At 28.2% G+C, this 21,934-nt stretch overlaps 1 protein-coding gene across 4 annotated transcripts in view; it reads left to right on the top strand.

Annotated features, from left to right (window-relative positions):
- ArfGAP1 (ADP-ribosylation factor GTPase-activating protein 1) overlaps window positions 1-21,344 on the top strand; it is a 64,769-nt gene extending 43,425 nt beyond the window's left edge. For 2 of the 4 annotated variants that reach the window (XM_067279084.1, XM_067279085.1), the window contains exons 4-12: window positions 1,319-1,490; window positions 1,616-1,812; window positions 5,151-5,265; window positions 6,777-6,833; window positions 8,103-8,168; window positions 12,484-12,543; window positions 14,676-14,812; window positions 17,935-18,048; window positions 20,715-21,344. In XM_067279084.1, the coding sequence (XP_067135185.1) occupies window positions 1,319-1,490; window positions 1,616-1,812; window positions 5,151-5,265; window positions 6,777-6,833; window positions 8,103-8,168; window positions 12,484-12,543; window positions 14,676-14,812; window positions 17,935-18,048; window positions 20,715-21,018 (1,222 nt within the window). In that variant the 3' untranslated portion in view covers window positions 21,019-21,344. The remainder of the gene's footprint in view (window positions 1-1,318; window positions 1,491-1,615; window positions 1,813-5,150; window positions 5,266-6,776; window positions 6,834-8,102; window positions 8,169-12,483; window positions 12,544-14,675; window positions 14,813-17,934; window positions 18,049-20,714) is intronic. The other 2 variants (XM_067279087.1, XM_067279088.1) reach the window with 2 other exon arrangements.
- Window positions 21,345-21,934: the final 590 nt, after the last annotated feature.

Here is a 21,934-nt window from a genome sequence, read left to right as displayed (position 1 = left end):
TTCCACACGCACACTGGTTAGAGGCTCGAGTAAGTTGAATTTTATTTAATATGACATGTATTCAACATAGTGGCCTTCTGTAGTGTGATGTATGTGTTTCTATTCAATTGTAATGTTCCCAAGCTTTTGTGTAGTGTGTGTTTGTTATGATACCTGTAGAGGAAAGAACAACAGATGCAATAAGCACTCTATCCATCCTTTACAGATGCCTTATTTCCTAAGCAAGTTCTGTCTATTTGCTGATTTTTTCAGTGCTTGTGTTTTGTACATTGTGAATGTTTGGAATGGATGTCAATAATGTATGTGATTTTATTGTGTTTGTCAATGAGTGTGATGTCTGGTCTGTTGTGGTAAATTGTTTTATCTGTGATTATGGCTCTGTCGTAGTACATTTTGTGCGTGTTGTTTTCCAATACTGTCTGCAAAATGTATTTGTAGTATGGTTCGTGGATGTCTACTAATTTGTGTTTCTTTGCAAGCTCTTGGTGTATTATATTTGCTACTTGATTATGTCTGTGTAAATAATCTGTCTGTGCCAAGAGCTTGCAACCAGAGGTGATGTGTTGTATAGTTTCTGGCATGATGTGACATTTTCTGCACGTGTCATTTGTGAGTGTTGTATCTTTGAGTATGTGTTTTCTGTAGTTTTTAGTATTTATGACTTGTTATATTATTATTATTTATAACTTATATGAAGTGAAAGAAAAGAATGTGACAATCATATTAGGATTTTAAAATGAAATAGAACTGTGTTTGTTTTCTGTTTATATGTATGTTTTGCTTCCAACTAGTTTATATAATATTAGATATCTTACATATTTTTAAATTATGAAATAGAACAAATTATTATGTGAAAATTCAATAAATAACTCATTAAAAAACATTCCAATAAAACGTTGTGAGTATTGAAGTTATTAAAATTGTATCTGTAATATTGGTATTACAGAGATTTTTTCAGTAAAATTTTTTAATTTTGGGAAATTTTGCTTTGGTAATAATAATCTATCTGGCAACTCTGGCTGAAGAGGTATTGAGGTATTTATAGCACAGTAGATATTTGTAGTATTCAAGTTTTTTATCAACAGGATATTTGAGATCTCAAATACTCAAATACTTTTTAGTGTTAGAGTATTCACGGATAGTATTTGTCCATCTCATTTATTTATTTATTTTTTGATAATGTTATGATAAAATTTTTTATTTAAAGAAATTAATTGATTAATATATATTTATATACACTTTTATTATATTACATATTGATTTGAAATAATTTCATCGTTTTTTAAAAAAAATAACATTAATAGTATTTCCCTTCTAGCTTTGTTCGTTCTGTGACAATGGATAAATGGAAAGATATTGAATTAGAAAAGATGAAAGTTGGAGGAAATAGAAAAGCTAAATTATTTTTAGAAAAACAGTCTGATTGGGATGTCAATTTGCCACTTCAAGAGAGATATAACACAAAAGCTGCTGCTTTATACAGAGATAAGGTTTGTTATATAGCTAGGTGTATTATAAATTTGTAATTTACAAACAATTTAAAATGGTGTTCATTTAAATTTAAATATTTAGACATGTAATTTAATGTATAAAAAATCATAAATATACTTTTCAGATAGCAACAGAAGCTCAAGGGAAATCTTGGTCAATTGAAACTTCATCAGCAAAAAATTATACACCCCATATCATTCCAAAAAACTCCTCTAACAATAGTCTACATTCTTTAAATTCAACTGGAAATTTTTCTTATCAAGATTCTAATAGTAACAGTCAATTTGAAGAATGGGATAGTTTAGGTTCAGGATATCAAAGGTATTAGTTTAATTCTTTTTTCTATTAATGTTTTACTATGTTATTCTGAGGAAAACTAATTGTTTCTTAAAGAAAACATGCATCAGTATGTTCATTCTAAATTAAACATTTTTACTTTTTTGTGTTTTTTCACTGAACATTTTAGGTACTTTCTTATGTGCTTTATTTTCTTGAATTCAAGCTTGATACTTTGAACTCTTTGAATTTGTCTTAGTGATAATTAATGCAAGAATTTGTTTACTTCTATTCTTACACTCAAAATCATGACCAAATACCAGTCCTAATCTACTGATTGTATTATGTTTTTTCTATTATAAAGAGGAGATATTGTTCTCCCTATAACCAAAATTTCATTGAAATTAACTGTAATCACTTTCAATATAAGCTTATTATCTGTTACTGTCTATTAATTAATTAGTAATAAATAACTATGAGCCTGTTGGCCTTATCGTTACGATTACAGATTCATCACTCACTGTTTGATTTTTATTCATTAACGCATGATGTTCTGGAATGCATTTTGGCTTATTCAATGGCCCTCTTAAGCCAGGTTACATATATACCTCTTGATAACATGGTATTATAAAAAACATTCATAAAAATTGATGTTAAATTACCAAATATTGTAACCACACTTAAAAGTTAGACTTGAAAAAGAAGTTAAAGAATATACCAAAATAAAAGCATCATCAAGAACTGAATATCATGCAACAGTGTCTATGAAGTATAAAATTAACTTTAAGTGGAGTTATAGTGTTTAGTAATATTAACGTCAACTTTTAAGAATGTTTTTTATGATTGTTGTTATAATGTTGTATGTGGTTAGATATATAGTAATGTAAATGTAATAGTAATGTAAACTTAGCCTAGATTATTTTTAAAAGGTTGCTTTCATCCTGTCCTCAGGATGAAAGCAACCTTTTTTTTATGCTCATTGTGGGTTCAGTAAAGTTTGCCATGGGGATGGCTGAATGATGGAGGACAGAGCTTGACATATGGAATAGACTGCTGATGAAAAATTTGAGATTCTCAACCCGAACTTGAACCTGTGTCTCATACTGATGCCTTTACTTGGTCATCCAGCCATTACTACAGATAATTGACATTTAAACTTTTTATTATTTAATTTTTTTTTGTTTTGATTATTTTAACATATTTTATAAATGAAGCTATAAAAAAAAATTTGTCATTTAATGCCCAGTTTATATTTTTGACACTTAATTTACTGTAGACAGTTTCATTTCAAATATTCCTTTTTTGTTCAGTTTCATTTATTTTATAATTACATCTAAAAGAACTACTAATGGAAATAGAATTAGAGCAATGGGGTAAAGGTAGAATGTTTGAGGTAATATTTTTTAAACTACATACTGGTTAAGGATCATGATTTCAATGGCTAATTATCATATTTTTGTGAAATGACTGGCATGCTGCATATAAATGGGAGGAGATCAGCTTGCCAGAAACCCCCAGGGTTACCAGCATGCCGGTTAAACAGCAATTAAAATAATGAAATTAATCAGATCTAACAAAGTAGTTGTTAATTAAATGTTAAAGAAAACATTCTTCCAAGTACAATAAAATAATAACATTTTAATTTGATTGACTTAAAACTGGGAAGAGTTTTCATTTACAAGACAATAAAACAATTAATGATTTATTGGCAGTAGTAATTAGTCAGTGTGAGCTACACCTACCATTTACCCCTGATTTTAAAAATAACTCCTTCCTCTAAAGTTTCAGGCAATGTGGATGTTAATAGGTGTAAGCTGAGATAATTTACAGCAAGTTTTTTAAATTTAATATGTTTATTTTTGCATTTTTGAATCAAATAACTATAAAATACATTATAAAAAGAGCACTTTTGGAATTCTGTGATTATTTTACATCATTAGAAAGAAGACAAAATGAAAAAAATAAACATATAATTGTAGTTTTTGATGTAATGCAAATAGTTTCACAGTTTTAGAATAATAACACTTTTTTTTTTATGCACCCTCTAGAGAGAGGTTGTCATGCCAACATTCCCTGGGATAAGCTGGCATGCCTATTTTTACCATATGGAAATATCTGATTTTGTGGTCTCCCCCAGATAGACTGGCATGCCAGTCATTCTGTGAAAGAAAATATGGTATGGTATGTGGGGTTTATCCTGCATCTTCAAATTTTCAAAATATTGCAGGTTATTCTTTTGGTTTTATGCATTGGTATGAGTTATAAGCTGCTGAAGGTTATATACAGAAAATTACTGTATTTATTATCACAATTGATGGTTTAAAATAAATATATAAAAAATTTTTATAAAATTTTTAAAATTATATTTTAAAAGAATTTCTTAATTTTATGAATTTTTGTTATAGATTATTTTTATAAATAATTTGTAAAATTAAGAAATGGAAATTGATTTAGTATTTAATCAAATTTATTATATACGGTGTCCAAGAAAATCTACACTATTATAAAATTTCATTTAAAAAACTGTGATTATGAAAATGTGGTTTGCGATAAAAGAGAGATTAACTCAAAGTTTTTCATTACAGAAATTAATACCAAAGCTGAAGCTGTTTTTCATATATTTAGTGAACCTCGACATGTGCATCTTTAGTTGCGCGAAGAATGTCCGATCGAGAATTTATTTCCTGCCGGGTACAGTTTTGACAGGACAGTGCATCATCTCACTGGGCAGTTTTCTTACATAATTTGCTTGATATAGTTACCTTGACAATGGATTGACCATGGGGTCAACACTGGTTTTGTAGATTGTCTGACATACTCAACAGGATTTCTTTTTGTGGAGTCATGTGAAAGACATTGTGTACCAAACACCTGTTCTTAATGTTACTGTTTTGAAAGAAAGGAAGTCATTGCAATATCCATTGTTACACAGGAAATGCTAAACAACCTCTGGCAGGAAATCAGTTATCAATTGGATATTCTTTGTGCAACTGAAGGAGTACATGTTGACGTTCAGTGAATATACACAAAACATTTTCAGCTTTTACATTGATTTTTGTAATATATAAAAAAAAAAAAAAAAAACGTTTTGAGTTAAGTTTTCTTTTACTACAAACTGCATTTTGGTAGATTGTATCATATTTTTTTAAAGGAAGTTTTATACTAATGTAAATTTTTATCGGATATCCTGTATTTTGTTAAATCTAATATATTTAATTTCATATTTATAATTACATTAGATCATAGATTAAAATAAATTGTATAAAATATATTAAAAAATTTTTATAATGTATTAAAGTAAAGAATTAGTTATTTATATTTTCAAAATAACAGAAATATTAACATTGCATTTATATAAATGTAATTATTTATAATTCTTTTAGCAACATTCCTTCTAATCAAGGGAGTCGTTATACAGGCTTCGGCTATTCTGCACCCCCACCTCCTCGTAGTCATTCTCAAGAAGTATTTGATGGAGCTATGGCTTCGTTGTCCTCTGTAAGAATTATCTTACCACATTTAACTATTTTAACTTATTAATAACTATTGTATGTAATAATTAGACAACGTAATAGTTGCCTTTTCATAAGCTATAATATAAAATTTGATATTTAATTATAATCAGAAGAATTATATCAATGCTTCAGTATTTTTTAAGAAATTTTTATTCAGTTTTATTAATATAGCAGCATCAAATTTAATTTAAAAAAATTAAATTTGAGACTGCTATTTATTGATTTCTGTATGCCGAATTGCAGATCTGATCACACATTAACAGTTCTAGCATTTGATGCATAATGCTTTCCAGTTTTATATATATAATAATCAATAAAGATGATGACATTTCATGATAATTTATTAATATAAAGTAATAAGAGTATCATTGCTATGTGTTAAATATTGTTGAAATAAAGATTTTAACAAATAGTGAAAATTGTGTTGGTGGAATCAGAATTGAAATTAATTTTGGTTGAGTCTGGTTTGGAGTTGCTAAAAATGTAGACACCAACTCTGACCTCCATGTAAAATCACAAAAAAATACTATTTTAACATTTTCATATAATCTTTTCTCTTAGTATTAAAAATGTATGGTCATTTCTGTTCTTATTGAGTTCCATTATTGTAATATCACTAAATTGGGAAAATAAAGGAAAACAAGCCCTAAAGATACAGTTAAAATAACCATTAGGCATATTTGAATATAGGTTATAAGTCTAAAAGGGTAGCCTGATTATTTATATGATGGTAATGAAATGTCGTATAATATCATTTACCATTATTAATATACATGTATGTAGATATTTTATGAAGAAATAGTAAGAGAGATAAAAATTAAGGAGCTGGATTACAGGTTTTGTTAGTCTGGCTGTACAGCTCTGATTGAAGTAAAGTAAATAATTATTAGTAAAATATTTATATTAATTTTCAAAATACAATAGAAACTTGTTTATCTGAACTGTTTTCAAAAAAAAACAAGAAAAGAAAAAACTAGAATGTGTAACATTCTATCACAAATAGAATATAGAGACCAAACTCTCTATGTAACTGACAACTACTAGTGCAATCAATTGTAGTGCTACAAAACTAGGTCATATATGTAACATTATGTAAGATTTTGAATAAAAATTAATTTACCTTCAAATATAGTAATTGTATTACAGTATTTATAGTTCATGAAACTTTAAATGCATGGTGCTTGATGTATTCAGAAGATAAAAACAAATGAATTTCTAAATTATTTGAAAATACCTCTTGTCCCATCAAGTTTGAATAATTAAATTACCATTTTATGATTTTGAATTTAATTTATAGCTTATAAATGATGTTAATTGAAAATCTATGAATTTACTGAATAAATAATAATAAAGTTTCAAACAATTTATGATAAGTGTTTTAACATTGTCTTTTTTAAAAACAAATTTAACATTTTTAAAATTTGCTTTTATATTGATTGTTAGATAATTTGAATTTGAAGTTGTATATATATATATATATATTTTTATTTTTAGGGTTGGTCAACATTTGCTTCTGGAGCTACTAAATTTGTTTATAAAGCATCAGAGGGTGTAAGTATTTAATTTGAGTGTAATAATGTGAATGAACAACTTTATTTAAACAAATTATAAGGTTAATCAATTTTAACGATCATTAAATTAATCTGATAAACATGAATACTTTAATTAATAAATTTATCATATCTTTGTTATTAAAAAAACTTTAATTTTAATCATAATTACTAAATTTAATGACTATTGATAATGTGAGTTTTGTTTTGGCTGAATTTTGTGATGAATATAAGTGATTCAGAATTTCTGACACCAAGAAGGTTTTACCTACTACTAAAATTTTGCCCGGTTTGGGAATGGCAATGACACGGGTTTGTATACAAGGCTAGAAGTAAGAGGATGGAGAAGGAAATGATGAGATCCAGTTAGAAATAATTGTTCAACAATGACTTAACTGCACAACACACACAAAAAGTGCAACTCACATTAACCAATTAATTTTTGAATAAAAAAGAAGCCTGAAGAAGAGCCCAGAAGGGGTTATGAAAATGTTCACAAATGTTAATCGTAATAACACCGGTTAATTGATTAATGTGAATCTCACTTTTTATGTTGTTCAAAAAAACGGAAAGAAATAAAAGATGAAAATTTATTAATCAAGCTTCGGGAAAGGAATAAATTTTACACCATATAATTGTTCTGTTGCCGTCTTCGGATGACTCGGATTTGTCATCACTCAGTTTTTGTTATTGTCTTTGTACAGAGCATCGTCTTCTATGCCGTCGAGCGTATTCGAGATCGAATACTTTTTAAACACACTAGTGATGACTTTTCTAGAAATATTTTTCCATGCATGCATACAAAATTTGCAGAAAAATATATATAAAATAAAGCCGGAAAATATTGGCTTCTAGTCGATATTTTCCAGCTTTTGGTAATATTTTTCCAAACTTTCAACTATATTGGTAAAGGGAATCACACATTTTACCAACTGTAGTAATGTTATCAATTCTAAGCCAAGGGACATTTTTCGAACCACAAAAAAATTAAAAAAGGTTGGCTCGCAATCGGGTAAATACGATATTTTGTCATCTGTTATGTCAAGTTATAAATTATTGTACTATTGTTATATGATTACAAAAATATTTCAGTTTCATTTGTATTGAGAAAAATTTTTCTGGTAAATCTATATTTTTGTGAATAATAGTAATTCGCTGAATTATCAAACTTACATTTCTCAGTCTATAAGAAAAATTTAATAATTTTATAGATAGTAGTATTAAATTTTTAATATGTTTTTGTATTTATTTGTCTTAATTTCTTTCTAAGGTTGTAAAATTAGGATCTGCTGCATCTCAGAAAGTAACAGAAATTACAGAAACTGTAAATGAGAAGGTTTGTTAAAAAATAAGCTTCTTTAATATTAAATTTACAGAGTTATATGCAATACAAATATACTGTATAATATAAAATACAGTGTGTTTGTCTGTAATATCATACGATATAGGAAATTTGGCAATTAAAAAGTAATGTCTTTATAGTAGTCTTTTAACACTAACTTGTTCTTCCATACTTTATGGAATACAGATAAAACAGTTACATTTTTACTGACTGACTTATTTTTGGTTATTTCATTATTTGGAACTATATAAAAATTGTGTGTCACTCTAAATTCCAAAATCTGAAAAATTTGTAATCTAACAAGTGAACATTTGATTTAAGAAAAAATTAATATTTAAATGGAAGAAATTTCAATTGTTATTTCTGATGTTTTATATTCACTTCATAATTTTAAATTGTTATTTGTTACTTTAATTATTAATTTGGGTAGTAAATTAAAGATTAATTATATAATCAGTCAGGTTCTTTTGAAATTTTTACTGATCACCATTAAGTGATTAAAGTAAAATAATATAAAAGATTTCAAAATTTGAATGACAAAAAGCTTACAGAATGATAGTTCAAAAAGCTTGTGTATTTCCTAAGACAGTTTTTACTTGCATGTTTGGCCATTTGTATTTTAATGTATTAACTTTTATCGACATTATTTGTAAGTATATACCCCATATTTTTTTTTCAGATTTCTCAGATATCAAATATAGCTTATAGAAAATTATTTGAGAAATTTATCTGTTTAACCATCTTATTTTTAAATGAAAACATATATTAAAGAAATTTTTATGAATTTCCTTTTGAAGTTGAATTATGTAAATATTTAAATTAATTTTTGTAATTTATTAAATGATTGTAAAATATTTTTTAGAATTACATTAAGACCTCCTTTAGTGTTTAGGATGCATTCCTAGATGACAAAGCAGTAAATGAAACGGCATTAAACGAGGTCATTTTAACACACGATAAATAGGGAAAGGGCAACACTCGACCAAAAATAAACAAATTTTAATTTACTTTTATATTACTTTGCATAATAATATATGTTACATAAGACACAAACATATGCTCACAGAAATATAAAGTTCATTTTTGAAGGTTCTGAAAGGATGAAGATCCTGGCTCTTCTGAAATTTTTGATTTTTTTGCGATGAGGTCTTCTGGTGTCATTTGTTGCTTTCTTTTTCTCTTGCTAAGCAAATGTTGATGGCAAGAGATTACATCCAAAACATCTTGTCTTGCTTTTGCATTCCTTTCAGTTATCATTACCAAAGTTTTACTAAGAAAAGTCTGTAGCAAGTTCTTTGGGTTCTTTGTTTTCAGAATCATTATTTTCCAGTTCTACACAAATTTTTTGTTCTGCCAGTTCTTGAAGGTCGTCGTTGGTAAGGCTCTTACCGGAAACCTGCGGTCACTCCTCGATATCTTGCTCGTCTACATCTCCTAGTCCTGTTGTATTGATTAGGTTGACAATTTGGTCAATAATAGGCTCTTCTCGTTGAGAATCCTTGGATACCTTTGGTTATCATACCTTCTTCTACACTCTGTTCATGCATTTATCAGTTAATTCTTGCCAAGCGAAGTCAATATGGCCTATGGCATCCATAATGATATATTTTTTCCAAAATTGCACAATTTATTCTTTATTTTCACTGTCTGTTTTATCAATAAGTTGCTGAAATGTGCAATGAAGACAATATACCTTAAAATTTGATATGACTCCTGTATGATCCATCCTGAATTAATGAAGTAGTGATGTTGGATGGTCGAAAAACTGCAAATGGGAATGCAAGTGTCTAAGTCGGACAAGTTGGTGGGACGGCTTGGAGCATTATCCACCAGTAATAGAGCCTTCGGTTCAATTTTTTTAAATTCACAGTAATGTTTAACAGATAGACAGAAATATGTGGTAAACCAATTTTCAAAAATGTCTCTAGTGACCCAAGATTTCTTATTAAATTTCCAAATTATAGGTAAACTAGACTTTAAAATTCCTTTTGTTGTTTTTGGCATTTTGGAATGATACACAAGCAGTGGTTTTAATTTAAAATTGGCATTACATCCGGAAGGAGGATGAAATGGTCTTTTGTAGCTTTGAATTCTGATGCTTGCTTTTGTTTGTGCACTATAAATGTGTGCTTTGGCATTCTCTTTCAGAAAAGTCCTGTCTCATCAACATTAAAAAGTAGTTTTGGAGGATAATTTCCTCTTTCAGTTATGGCTTAGTGGTTCCGATGTCGACTTTATGTTTACCATTTTCCTGCCGCCTTGGCACCTGCATTTTAATGTTGAGCAAAATGCTTCTTTGTGTCATTTTTGTTTTAATTGTATTATCTTTACACTCACTTATTTTGAATAATCTAAAAAATTACAATAAATTACAAATATATTAATGAAATTGTACTAAATTGAATATATATTAAAATTTGGATAATAAGGATTAATTTTTAATGAACAAATAGAATTTTTATTGATTTTCTTACACGATAGTGTTGATGATTATAGCACACGAATTAATAACATTTTACGCAGTGCTCGAAATCATATTAATAGAGTGGACACTGTTTCACTGCTAATGAACATGACGTACGAAAACAAACACACCAAATAAACATAGGTTTAGGAGAAGTACAGCGCTATAATGAATTGCCACTTTTTGCCGATCGGTTTGTGTTTGGGAATAATCGTATTATATACAAATCACCGAAATGCCATGATAATTTGAATTCAGCATAAATTTTGAGCTGTTTTTAGGCTTAAAGCAGACTGCATTATATTGTATCAGTATTAATCCAGGAAGAGCTAAATGAGGTTTTACTGTACTGTTTTAATGTTTATATTTATAAGAAATAATTTTAAATATTTACAATTAATACATAAAACATGATTCATAAGTAGGATATTAGTTTCACTTTCTGTATTGGTGGATATTTATACATTGAGTTTCTATGTTTTTATATAATATGACTGTTATCTTTAAACAGCTTTGTTAAATGTGCTTTTCTGTTTGGATTATTTTGAAATTATAAGAAATTAATAGTTTCTCAAATCTATCAAATTATATAACTTTTCAAAATATAATAAGACCTTGCAAATCCATGATTATTGTTCTTGCCTCGTGCCATCCAGATACACGGTGTACACAAACCCTCAAAATAAATTAAAAATTTGTTATTGAAATAGGAAATGTAAGCTAGTTTCCCATCTCTTCCTTCCTATATGGCCATACAATTACTTGTAGAAAGAGGTTAAAAAATCTCCTTATGAATGAACCGAGTTTGTCGGATCTAAAAAAAAGTGAACGGTATCGGTCGTGGCGACATAATACAATGGGCTAATGCAAGTAAAGTTTATTCAGAAACTATACATTAATTTAAGAATATGTCGGATAAAAAATTTTGGATAAGTTAATAATTCAAAATACTTGCTAATTTTAACAGGTTCGGGGCCCGATTAGTGGCTTACGAGGTTCTATTACATTGTTTTTTACGGAATAGAAAAGAGGACATTTAAAAAAAAAAAAAGAATTTCTTACTATTGTTATTATATAGATGATTACAAACTAATTGTAAAAGTTTCATACATTTCAAATGCAGTTTGTAAGCATAATGATAATTTGAGGATATGAAAGTAAAAGGCTACTCTCCATCAGTTGTTTGTTTATATTATTTATAAAGTATTAGTTTTCTATATAAATTAGTTATGATAATTAATAGAATAAATTTGACAGATATTTGTATTAATATTTATTTGGTAATTTTAAATTTCTTAAAAATGCATTGAGCATCAAAAATCCAGATTTGGTTGTTGAAAAATGGATAACGAATCTTTCAATGGTAATTTTGGCCTTGTGTCGCGGACATTCTAAACATTTATTCGGAATTCTGTAAATTATATTTTGAATCTTTGTAAATATTCTTACATTTCTTGTGAAATATTGACTTGAATGTAGAATACTTAAACTTGAATTAAAATGTGTTTGGAATTTTAACTACAAAATGCTAATTTACAAGTATATTTGAAAATCAAAATGGGGTCTGGATTTTTGATGCCTTGCCATATTTATATCCATAATAAAATGTAAAGGAAAATGTAGATTAGAGAACGAAAAATATGGTTTTTGCTGAGAAATATTTAAATTAATTTTGTAAAATATTTTGCCAAGTAATTTTTTTTTTAGTTTTTATGCACGTTGCATGATTTTATTCATTTTTATCCCAAAAATTTTGTTTCATTTTAATATTTGCATTTAATTTCTAGCATTATTTTTAAGTTGCTTTATGGCTTTGATATTTTTAGTTTCAAAATATTTTACCAGGTAAAAGAAGGCTCATTAATTGAAGATCTCCAAACGCAAGTAAATACAATAGGAAATAAGGTACGTTCTTAATATTAGTTTTAAAAATTTTGAGTCGATGTTTGAGTTAAAGAAGTTTTGTTTTATTTTATTTTGTTGATGAGTTTGCAGCTTGCTAAAATTGGTTTTGGCTTATTCTAAAAAAAAAAAAATTATTTATCAAATTATGATTTATGTTTAATTTATATTTATGACTGTTGTGTTATACTTGTTGAAATAAAATCCAGTTTTCATAAGCATAATAACAGTAATATGAAATTATTACAGATATATTTATTAAGTTATTAATCTGTATGTTTATTTGAGACCCTTTTGAATTATTTGTTATCTAGTAATTATATAATTTATATAAAGTTAATGACCATTAAATTACATTGAAAGCCAGCAAAAAAGGTCATTTATTATAAGTAAATTGTCAGAGATTTTGAGTAAAAGCATACATGTACAAAATAAAACAAAAGTTGAAAATTTCTTTGTTTTTGTTAAGCATTGATGTATTATATAACTATTAAAAAAGTATTTTTTAGATTGATTGAATTTATATTTAATCAATCTAAATTGATTGATTTTTTTATTAATAGATTTCATCCTGAACTTTTAGTTTTTATTAGAAATTTTTACAAGAAAATCATTTGGCTTTAACTGTTATATGGAAAAATTCTGTTATAAAGGATAAAATTTGATGCATTTCCTTTCATTGCATGTACTGCACTTGTGAATGTTATTGTCACTTTTAGAAATAAAATAACATTTGATCATTTATATATTACAAGGGATTTAGTTATGAAGGAATAAAAGTATATTTTTTGAACAAAGTAGAATTATATTCATCTATTAATTTAATAGTATGTATGTATTCTTATTTGTTGATTGATCTTTAATCAATTTACCTGTATATATTGAATATTTTGTTCAAAATTTTCAATTATCTATGATGATTTTTCTTTTTTTTTGCATAATTTCTTTCTAAAAATAAAATATTTTCCTAACCATTTTTTAAATATTTTTGTCAAATTACATTAGTTTCATTTGATTGTTTAACGAAAAAATGCATTTGAAAAGTCTCTTCGTAGAATTTCGCTATTCAAAACAAATCGAAAAATTAGAATACTTTAAATTAAACTGACTTTATGGTTTTATTGCACAATCTGTTTATTTTATGGCATGTGTTGGATATATTTTTTATTATTTTGCAAGCTCAGATTAATTTGTTTATATTTACCATGGTAATGAAATAATTTTTAATTTATGACCCACTACTGATTAGTCTTTATAAATATTTACTTTTCTCCACAAAAATTGTAGTCATATAAATCTGGGAATTGGAGTCTAACCCTCTTGAGTTATGTAGTATATCGTGCAGTAATTTCATTGAAAGGTGAGCGACGATGCACTGTGATATGGCATCGTCTTTCTTGAAATATGTATTTCATTTTCGTCGAGTTTTGCAAATGAATACTAAATTTCAGAATATTATCATTTAGCATTTATTTTGTCTTCAAATAAATTAGAACACTCAATACTTTTGACGAATACAAACTTTTTTTATTATTAGTTATTATAAAATGGCAAAAAGTTTAATTTTGAGGGTAGTGATGAACGCACAATGTAAATTGAGCATGTTCGTCACTACTTTGATTGAAAGAGAAATGTATTGCTAATAACAAGTAAAATCTTCATTAAGTCTGACCTCTCTCCATTATGATGCGTAACACTCCCCTGTCTCCCCACTCTCTTGACCTTTAACCACCAAAATTTAATAGCATCAATTCTCTTTATACACAAGGTACTGTGCCAAATTTCATTTTTTAATCTTTACCTCCTCCTGAGACATAAAAGAAAACAGACACCACACATACAGATCCATAGATTTTTTTTTTGTTCAGGAGATCTCAAAACATGGTGATTTGCAAAAAATTCAGAGGGTCAAATTTGACACAATTCCCAATTCTTTCCCTTGTTATGTACACGCAACAACAATACAATTGGAAATTTAAAAATTTTATTAGAACTTTAAAGTTTGTGAAGTTTTTAAACTATATAAAAGTAAAGATATTAATGAATTTGTTACAATTTCTTCTAAAGAAGTTGCTAAATACTTTTTAATTTATTGAAGATTTTCAAAGAAGTTAATTAATTGCAATATATTTCAGGTTGTAGATGTAAGTAAGAAAGGTTGGCAAGATTTGTCTGTAATGTTTAGTCAAAAAGCAACAACTTTGGAAACTGCAGAAGGAGCACCTACAGAAAAATCTTCTCTTCTAGGAGGCTCCATGAATAAGGATTCAAAGTAATGTATTTTTATAAATTGATTCGTTTTTATGTTTACGCTGGAACCTTGATTATCTGAGATGAACCTGCTAGTGAATATACTACTACTATTATATTGCAATTCATAAAAGAAAGTTTAAAATGATAATGTGTATTGCAAAATGGTTTGCCTTTGTTATCTTTTATCATTTAACTTCAATGTGAGATAATCCATTCCTACGTAACTACAGTATACTCTCGAATATAAAACTTGCAGATTATTAATGCATGCTTACATCTTGTTAGAAATTTGTCAGAAATAGATTTTTTTTATTTTAGTGCAAATATTTCTGTCTCTTTAACTTTAACTGTTTAAAATTGTATGTTGAGCATCAGAACTCTCAGATCGTCAAGGCATAAATTAAATGGTGTAACAAGTACAGTAAGTGATTCTTGAACAGTACAGCTTTACTTATATACTGTGTTTTCTTTTTTTATTTTTTTTAAATAAGTTGAATCATTTTCTTATCAGTAAATCATTAATATCTCAAAGTTAATGACATTTTACGACAGTCTCTAGATGGTAACCTGTCATTCCCAGTTAGTAATACAAGAAATTGATAGTGAACTGTGAGATGCTAGTTCAATAAATTTTTCTTAATTTTCTGTTTACTTCAAAAATTTGTTTAACTCTGATCACATCTAAAGCTCACTAATTAATTAATTTATCATTCTAAAAACATATTTTATTCATAATATATAAACTGCTTACATTAACCTTCCTGATATAGCTCAAAGTTGGTTGATTGCGCAGACTTATCACACCTTGTAGAGTAAATGATGGAGTTGGAGATAAAGTTCAAAAGTATATGCTTTATTAGTATTGGAAATGTATTTCAGACTCGTAGCACCTCGTCATTCCAAACGGCAAGTGTGGATGATTGTAAGCCGAATTTCTGGTGTATATACATAACATGAACTTGCTCTCAACTGAATTGTTAACCAAAGACTGTGCATTTCCAATACTAATAAAGCACATACTTCTGAACTTGGCCTCAGACTAACCTACAAGGTGTGATAAGTCTGTGCAATCAGCCAACTTTGGGCTACATCAGGAAGCATTAACCCAGACAAGGAGGGAGAAAATTTACTGTTATGTTAAATTTAACACAAAATTAAATATTAAATGAAAGAAAAATCGATTAGTTTCTGTTAAAATAGACTTGCAGATTATCCGTGCCTCCGTTGCCGACGATAGCCCAGGTAATCGGGAGTATACTGTACAATAATGCACATTTTCATTCTTAAAACTGTTATAGCTTTAGCTGTACAATAAGTGATCTAAAAATTGTTGTTGTTATATATAATTTAAATCTCTTTTTATAATCTGAGTGCATTTAAAGTGTCATCAGATAAATCTTTTATTTCAGATTAAAACTTAGAAATGGCTGCAGCCAAGATTTTGGTTATCAGTCCACTTTACCTCTGATAATTGGGGTTCTACCATATCTAGTTTTGATTTAAAAGATGATACGTTGTTTTTTTATCACATTCATTTAAGTAAAATAATCAAATTTTTACATTAATTTGTAAATTCATTAGACCTAAAGAATTTTAATAATTGAAAAAATTTGTTCATTTTCAAAATTTTAATGTAAAACATTTATAAGTTGAATTGACAAAGGGGTTAAGAACTTTTTTGGCTAATTAATGAATTCTAGGAAAATTGGAACTTAACGGAACCTGTTTAATCTAAATTTTAGCAAGTAACAGTTCTGTTTTATCTAACTTATGAGTAGAAGATCTAAACAAACCTTCATAAGTTAATAAATGAATGCAATTGTATCAAATTGCTTTGTCGTGATTTATTAATAATAAATCTCTTCTATAATATTTTCTTTGCTTCTTCTAACATATCTATTTCACTATAAATGAATTACATGCAGTTTAGTTTCTGTGCATACAGAATTTATATAAAATAAAATTAATTAAAAGGTAAACTGCTGAAATGTTTGTACACAATTCAATTTCTATATATTTGACTAATTTATTTTTAAAGAATAAGTTCAGTTAGAAAGTTAAATTGTCAATTCTTAAATTCAAGAACATTTAAAACTTAGCTCTAATTTCTTTATCAATCATTCAAATCATGGTATAGTCTCCTTCTATGACAAACTATCTTTTCTGTGATGATGAAATATAAGTGTAGATTTTATATGTATTAGCTTACTTGTAATCCAGTATAAAAAAAGTAAATAAGATTTCTGTAACTTTTTGTATTATTTCATATTGATCAATTATAGTAATAATATGACACACCTGTAATCTTATTTAAAAATTTATCTCTTGATTAACGTGGTTAATTAACACCATTTTGATATACGTGGTAGCACCGACGGATTAATCAAATACCGTATCTATGTTAAGTAAAGACGGCCGACGAAGCCGCGTTAATTAAAACATCTGCCACGTATGTAAAGGGATTGTGTTCCACAGTTAATCAAATTCTGCGTTAAGCAAGGGATACCTGTACTATTAAACTAATGATGATGATGTATTGTGTGTGAAGAACATACTAATAAAAATAAATCATTCAAATTTTATGGTTAACAACAACAGTAAAATCTTGATTAACGGTCTAATTCGGGTGAGAGAGGTGGAATTGAGGGATAGGATTTGGAAAACCAAAAGTAGGTTTTCCAAATGCATGTTAAAAAATTGACAAATTAATTAGTTTGTCTGTAGATACTTACGCACAACTTACATATTTAATTTTAATTACACAAAACTATCTATATATGAGAAACATATATTGTCAAATCCATTCCGTATGCACTCACCATAGTTCTGAGACTGTATACTTGCTTATTACACAATCTAAATTGAAATAAATAAGCAAGCACTTTTTTGAAAAATAGTTTTTAATAAATAATGTTATTAAAAAGAAAACGAAATTTAAATTTGATTAAAAAAATAGGAAATTATTTTTATTTTTTTGTCTTCGAATGATATATCGAGACACTCGTTTTGTCGTGAAGGTAAGAGCACTTTTGACTTATGACAAAGAGACTGGAAATTTTGTGTGTTAAATCAATTAAGGTGAAATATTAATGATTTGTATAAATTACATCATTATGAAAGTATTTTCATTTCTTTTTTTAGTAGGAATAAAGATATAGATAAAAGTAATACACCTTTACTCGACGAAACTTCAAATTCTCCAGATAAGGATTCTTGGAGTTGGCATGACGACGAAAACAAAAGCCAGCAAACAAGGTAAAAATTATTAATTATTAACAAAATAAAACACACATCAGGTACATGATTATTTATTTTAGTAGGGATATATTTATGAAGCGATTGGTATGATTTGTGATTCAGTACAGATGTTAAGTAATGAAGTTTTGAACATAAAAAGAAATACAGTATAGTAATTAACACATTCTATATCCTATAAATTTCCACATGCATTCATCTGCCTGTTCTTCCTTAATCTCAAGAACGGAGTTAATAGATGACAGTTGAGACCAGATATGGAAAGCTTAGGAACAATTAACTACAGCCAGACCTGCCTATAACGGAACCCCAATGGACCAAATAACTCTTCTGTAGTAGACAGCTTACCTATTATAGGTATTCCTCGATTTATGCAATTAATAAATTTCTCAATGTTGCCATGTAAATCAAAATCACATTAATCAAATACAGTGGTACCTCGGTACTCGATCGAACAATCATCATCCGCTAGAACAAATTTTCAGTTAATAACAAATATTTTTATTTTTTCATTTATGCGTAAAAAAGTTCTCTAAGATAAAAATGAGCAGCCAGTTTAACCTATGCCACGTTGAAATTTTTTTCCATTGCATGTCGCTCCACATTGAATTTTCGTCAATGTTAAGCCTAATGAAAATTCCACATTTTAGAAAAATTAACGATGGCTATCGTTTTGTCCAAAATTATTTTTTTAAATTTTGCACAGACACATTAATAAATGTAAAAACAAAAAATTTATATTTCGGAAGTTAGTTTTGATATAAAAATTATGCCGACTAACAACATCTAGTGTCAAAAACTTCCCGATTCAGAAATGGGATATCTCGGGTCCAGGTTAATTTATATTAATTTTTGCGAACGATTCGAGGGACCGAAGAAATTTTCCGTCGACGAAAGATTTTCGCTACGGCGGAACCTCGCTTAACGAGCAATGTTTTGCATAACGAGTGACGAAAAGAGGAAATCCTGGATTGTGCGCATGCTCCGTCGGTCTGTGTTTAGCACTCGTTCTGCTAGCATTTTAGTGTTACTTGTGATCAAACATTTTTCCAAACTTGTGTTCACATATATTACGCATAAACATCAACAACCATCGCCCGTTATATATTAAACACACCAAACAATATGCCAAATTCTTGGGCTATGTAAAGGCTATAATTAAATATTAGAAATTAATTAATTTGACTAGAGGTAGGCAGTTATGCTTCCATCTCGTATTAAATTTAATGCCTACCTCTAGTCACCAACGCTCCTTAACAATGTATATTGTGTAATTTTCTTTGAACAAATGTTACACATAAAATATTTGAATATTTTTATAGGCATGGAATGCGTTATTGTATCTTACATTAATTTATATTGGAAAAACTGTTTCGCTTAACGAGTGTTTCGCATTACGAGTAGGATTCTGGAACGAATTATGCCCGTTAAGTGAGGTTCCACTGTATATGTAAGTTTTGTTATAGACAGGTTTGACTGTATATACAAACTTCCAGTTTGGACCGAAAGCCACATTATTTCAATTCAAAAATTTTCCCAGAATGGGATTAGATGGACGACCAGCACGACTTTACTGTTATCGGGAAAAGTATGACGTAGAGGGACAAGACACTATTAAAATGGGGAGCACATATATTTTAAATTAAAAATTGCTGTCCAGCATTGTGATTTTTAATATGTACTTAGATTAGCGGTAAAGTAAGAATGATAACCTTATAAAATAATATTGAAAATCAAGAAATATCTTTGTATTGTTTCAACTAGTGATTCTATTATACAATAGAAACTTGCTAATATGGATTTGATTGAGACTCAAAGCTGTTTGAATGAACACGAATCCAAATCTTATATTTTGTAACGTTTGAACTGTTACTACGAATACATTATATGATATCCCTAAGTAAAGATTTTATTGACAATATTGTGGATATCCCTAAGTAAAGATTTTATTGACAATATTGTGGAATGCCGTACACACACACATTTTGTAGAATACTAAACATTAAAATGCAATACTGGTAGATTTTTAAAAAAAATTAGATTTTATTTATTTAAATATTACTATACTATTATCCGGATACGAATATACCAAGGTTTTTTCAATACTTATTACGGATTCGAACGGGCTTAGGGCGGCCCGGCAACGAGGAGCGTGGTCCGACACCGCCGTAAAAAAATTCCCGGATTGGATAATTACGGTTTGGATAATCAAACAATTAAACAGGAAGCTAGTTTTTGTGTCACACCCACACACAATAAATTATTATATACAATTTCAGAATATAATATCATTTGATAAAGTATTAAAATTAAAATAATGATTATTATTACTGTAGAAACAGTTAGTTTAGTGTTGAATTTTATTTAGATTGCTTTTTAAGTAATACATTTAAAAGTGAAAGACAAACCAACAAAAATGTGATTTATTTAAAATGTTTGTATTTTAGTATCTTCAATAAATTGTGATTATTATTAAATATCTATAAACAATTTCATTGGAAGAATAAAATTCATACGAAAAATTGTCTGAATTATTTAAGTAATTTTTTTTCAATACTGTAAAACTTATCCGTTTCCATAAAGTACAAATGAAAGTATTTTGATTTTTACAATAAGAATGTATTAATTGACGGAGAAAAAGCTACATTTCTTATTTATTTATACAGCCCGGCGAAAACAAAGAAATCGCCTTCGGCCGCCGCCGAGTGGAATGCGGAAGAATGGAAGTCGAAACCGAATCGTGCCAACAAGAACGGCAAAGGAAAACAAAGTTCTAGTATTAATCACTCGAATAAAGGAAAAGATATTAAACAGTGTCAGGAAGGAGAAAAGCTATTAATAGATTTTGGAGAGGAATCTAAATCTGGAAATGGCGAAGTAGAAGGTAACTGGGGATGGGAGGAAGACGATTGGGAAGACTTGGAAACATCTAGTAAAGGATACCAAAGGATAGGCTCAAAAAAAGACTAAATTTTCTGATGAGGGTTTGTGAATTTTCTCCAACTAAAAAAGTCTGTGGCTGGAAGAATATGTTGTACGTTTCCAGTTAAGTTTATTTTTTCCATATATATATATATAAAATTGTTTTTAAGTAATATTATGCCGCTCAAAAAAAAAATTATTTCTTAAACTATTGTTTATATTTAACTAAAATGTATTAAAATTCATTGTATATAAGTATTATAAATGTGAAACAATGAACGATCGGTATTTTAAAATGCATAATAACAAATTTTAAATTTTTTTTGATATATTTTTTCAAATTCTAAAATAAATTCTTACTTGATATAGTCTTCCGAATTGCTTACGAGTATGCTTAATTAAAAAATGAAAATTTTTATATAGTAAAATAAGTTATTTTTAACCTCGTTCGTTTATTTCCGAAGCAATGTTATAAATATAAACATCTCATCGGTAGATTTATTCAGATTAGTGATACCAAATTATTAGCATACGGCAACATTTGCCTAAAATGCAATTTTAAGGCATAGTGGTTTTAGTAAATTCGAAAATTTCTACTCCGATTTGGTACGTAAATAATCGAACAAGTTCGAACACGTCTGATACCGATGCAAACCCAAGCCATCTGCTTGAATTTAGGCATACGGTAAAACCTGCCAAACCGGATAAAATAGGCTATCGCGCGATTTCAGTTTGAGTTTTTGTCTGCTCGTCGTGTAGGGCCGAAATACCCGAGACGATGCTATTTCGGGATTCTTGCTTCGAAAGTGGTTCCACTATAGTGACGTAGGTCTTTACGGCCTCGGTTTTCCCCTAACGAACGACAAGAAATTGAAGACTGCTATTATTCATTTTGTTTCGAAACTAAAGAGAAAATCAGGATTTAATTACGCATACGGTTTAAGTAGGAGAGGGGATGAAAAAA

The sequence above is a fragment of the Centruroides vittatus genome, unplaced genomic scaffold, assembly GCF_030686945.1.
Source record: "Centruroides vittatus isolate TY-2023 unplaced genomic scaffold, ASM3068694v2 contig_854, whole genome shotgun sequence".
Classification (NCBI taxonomy): domain Eukaryota; kingdom Metazoa; phylum Arthropoda; class Arachnida; order Scorpiones; family Buthidae; genus Centruroides; species Centruroides vittatus.
This window is presented reverse-complemented; position numbering and strand designations above follow the sequence as displayed.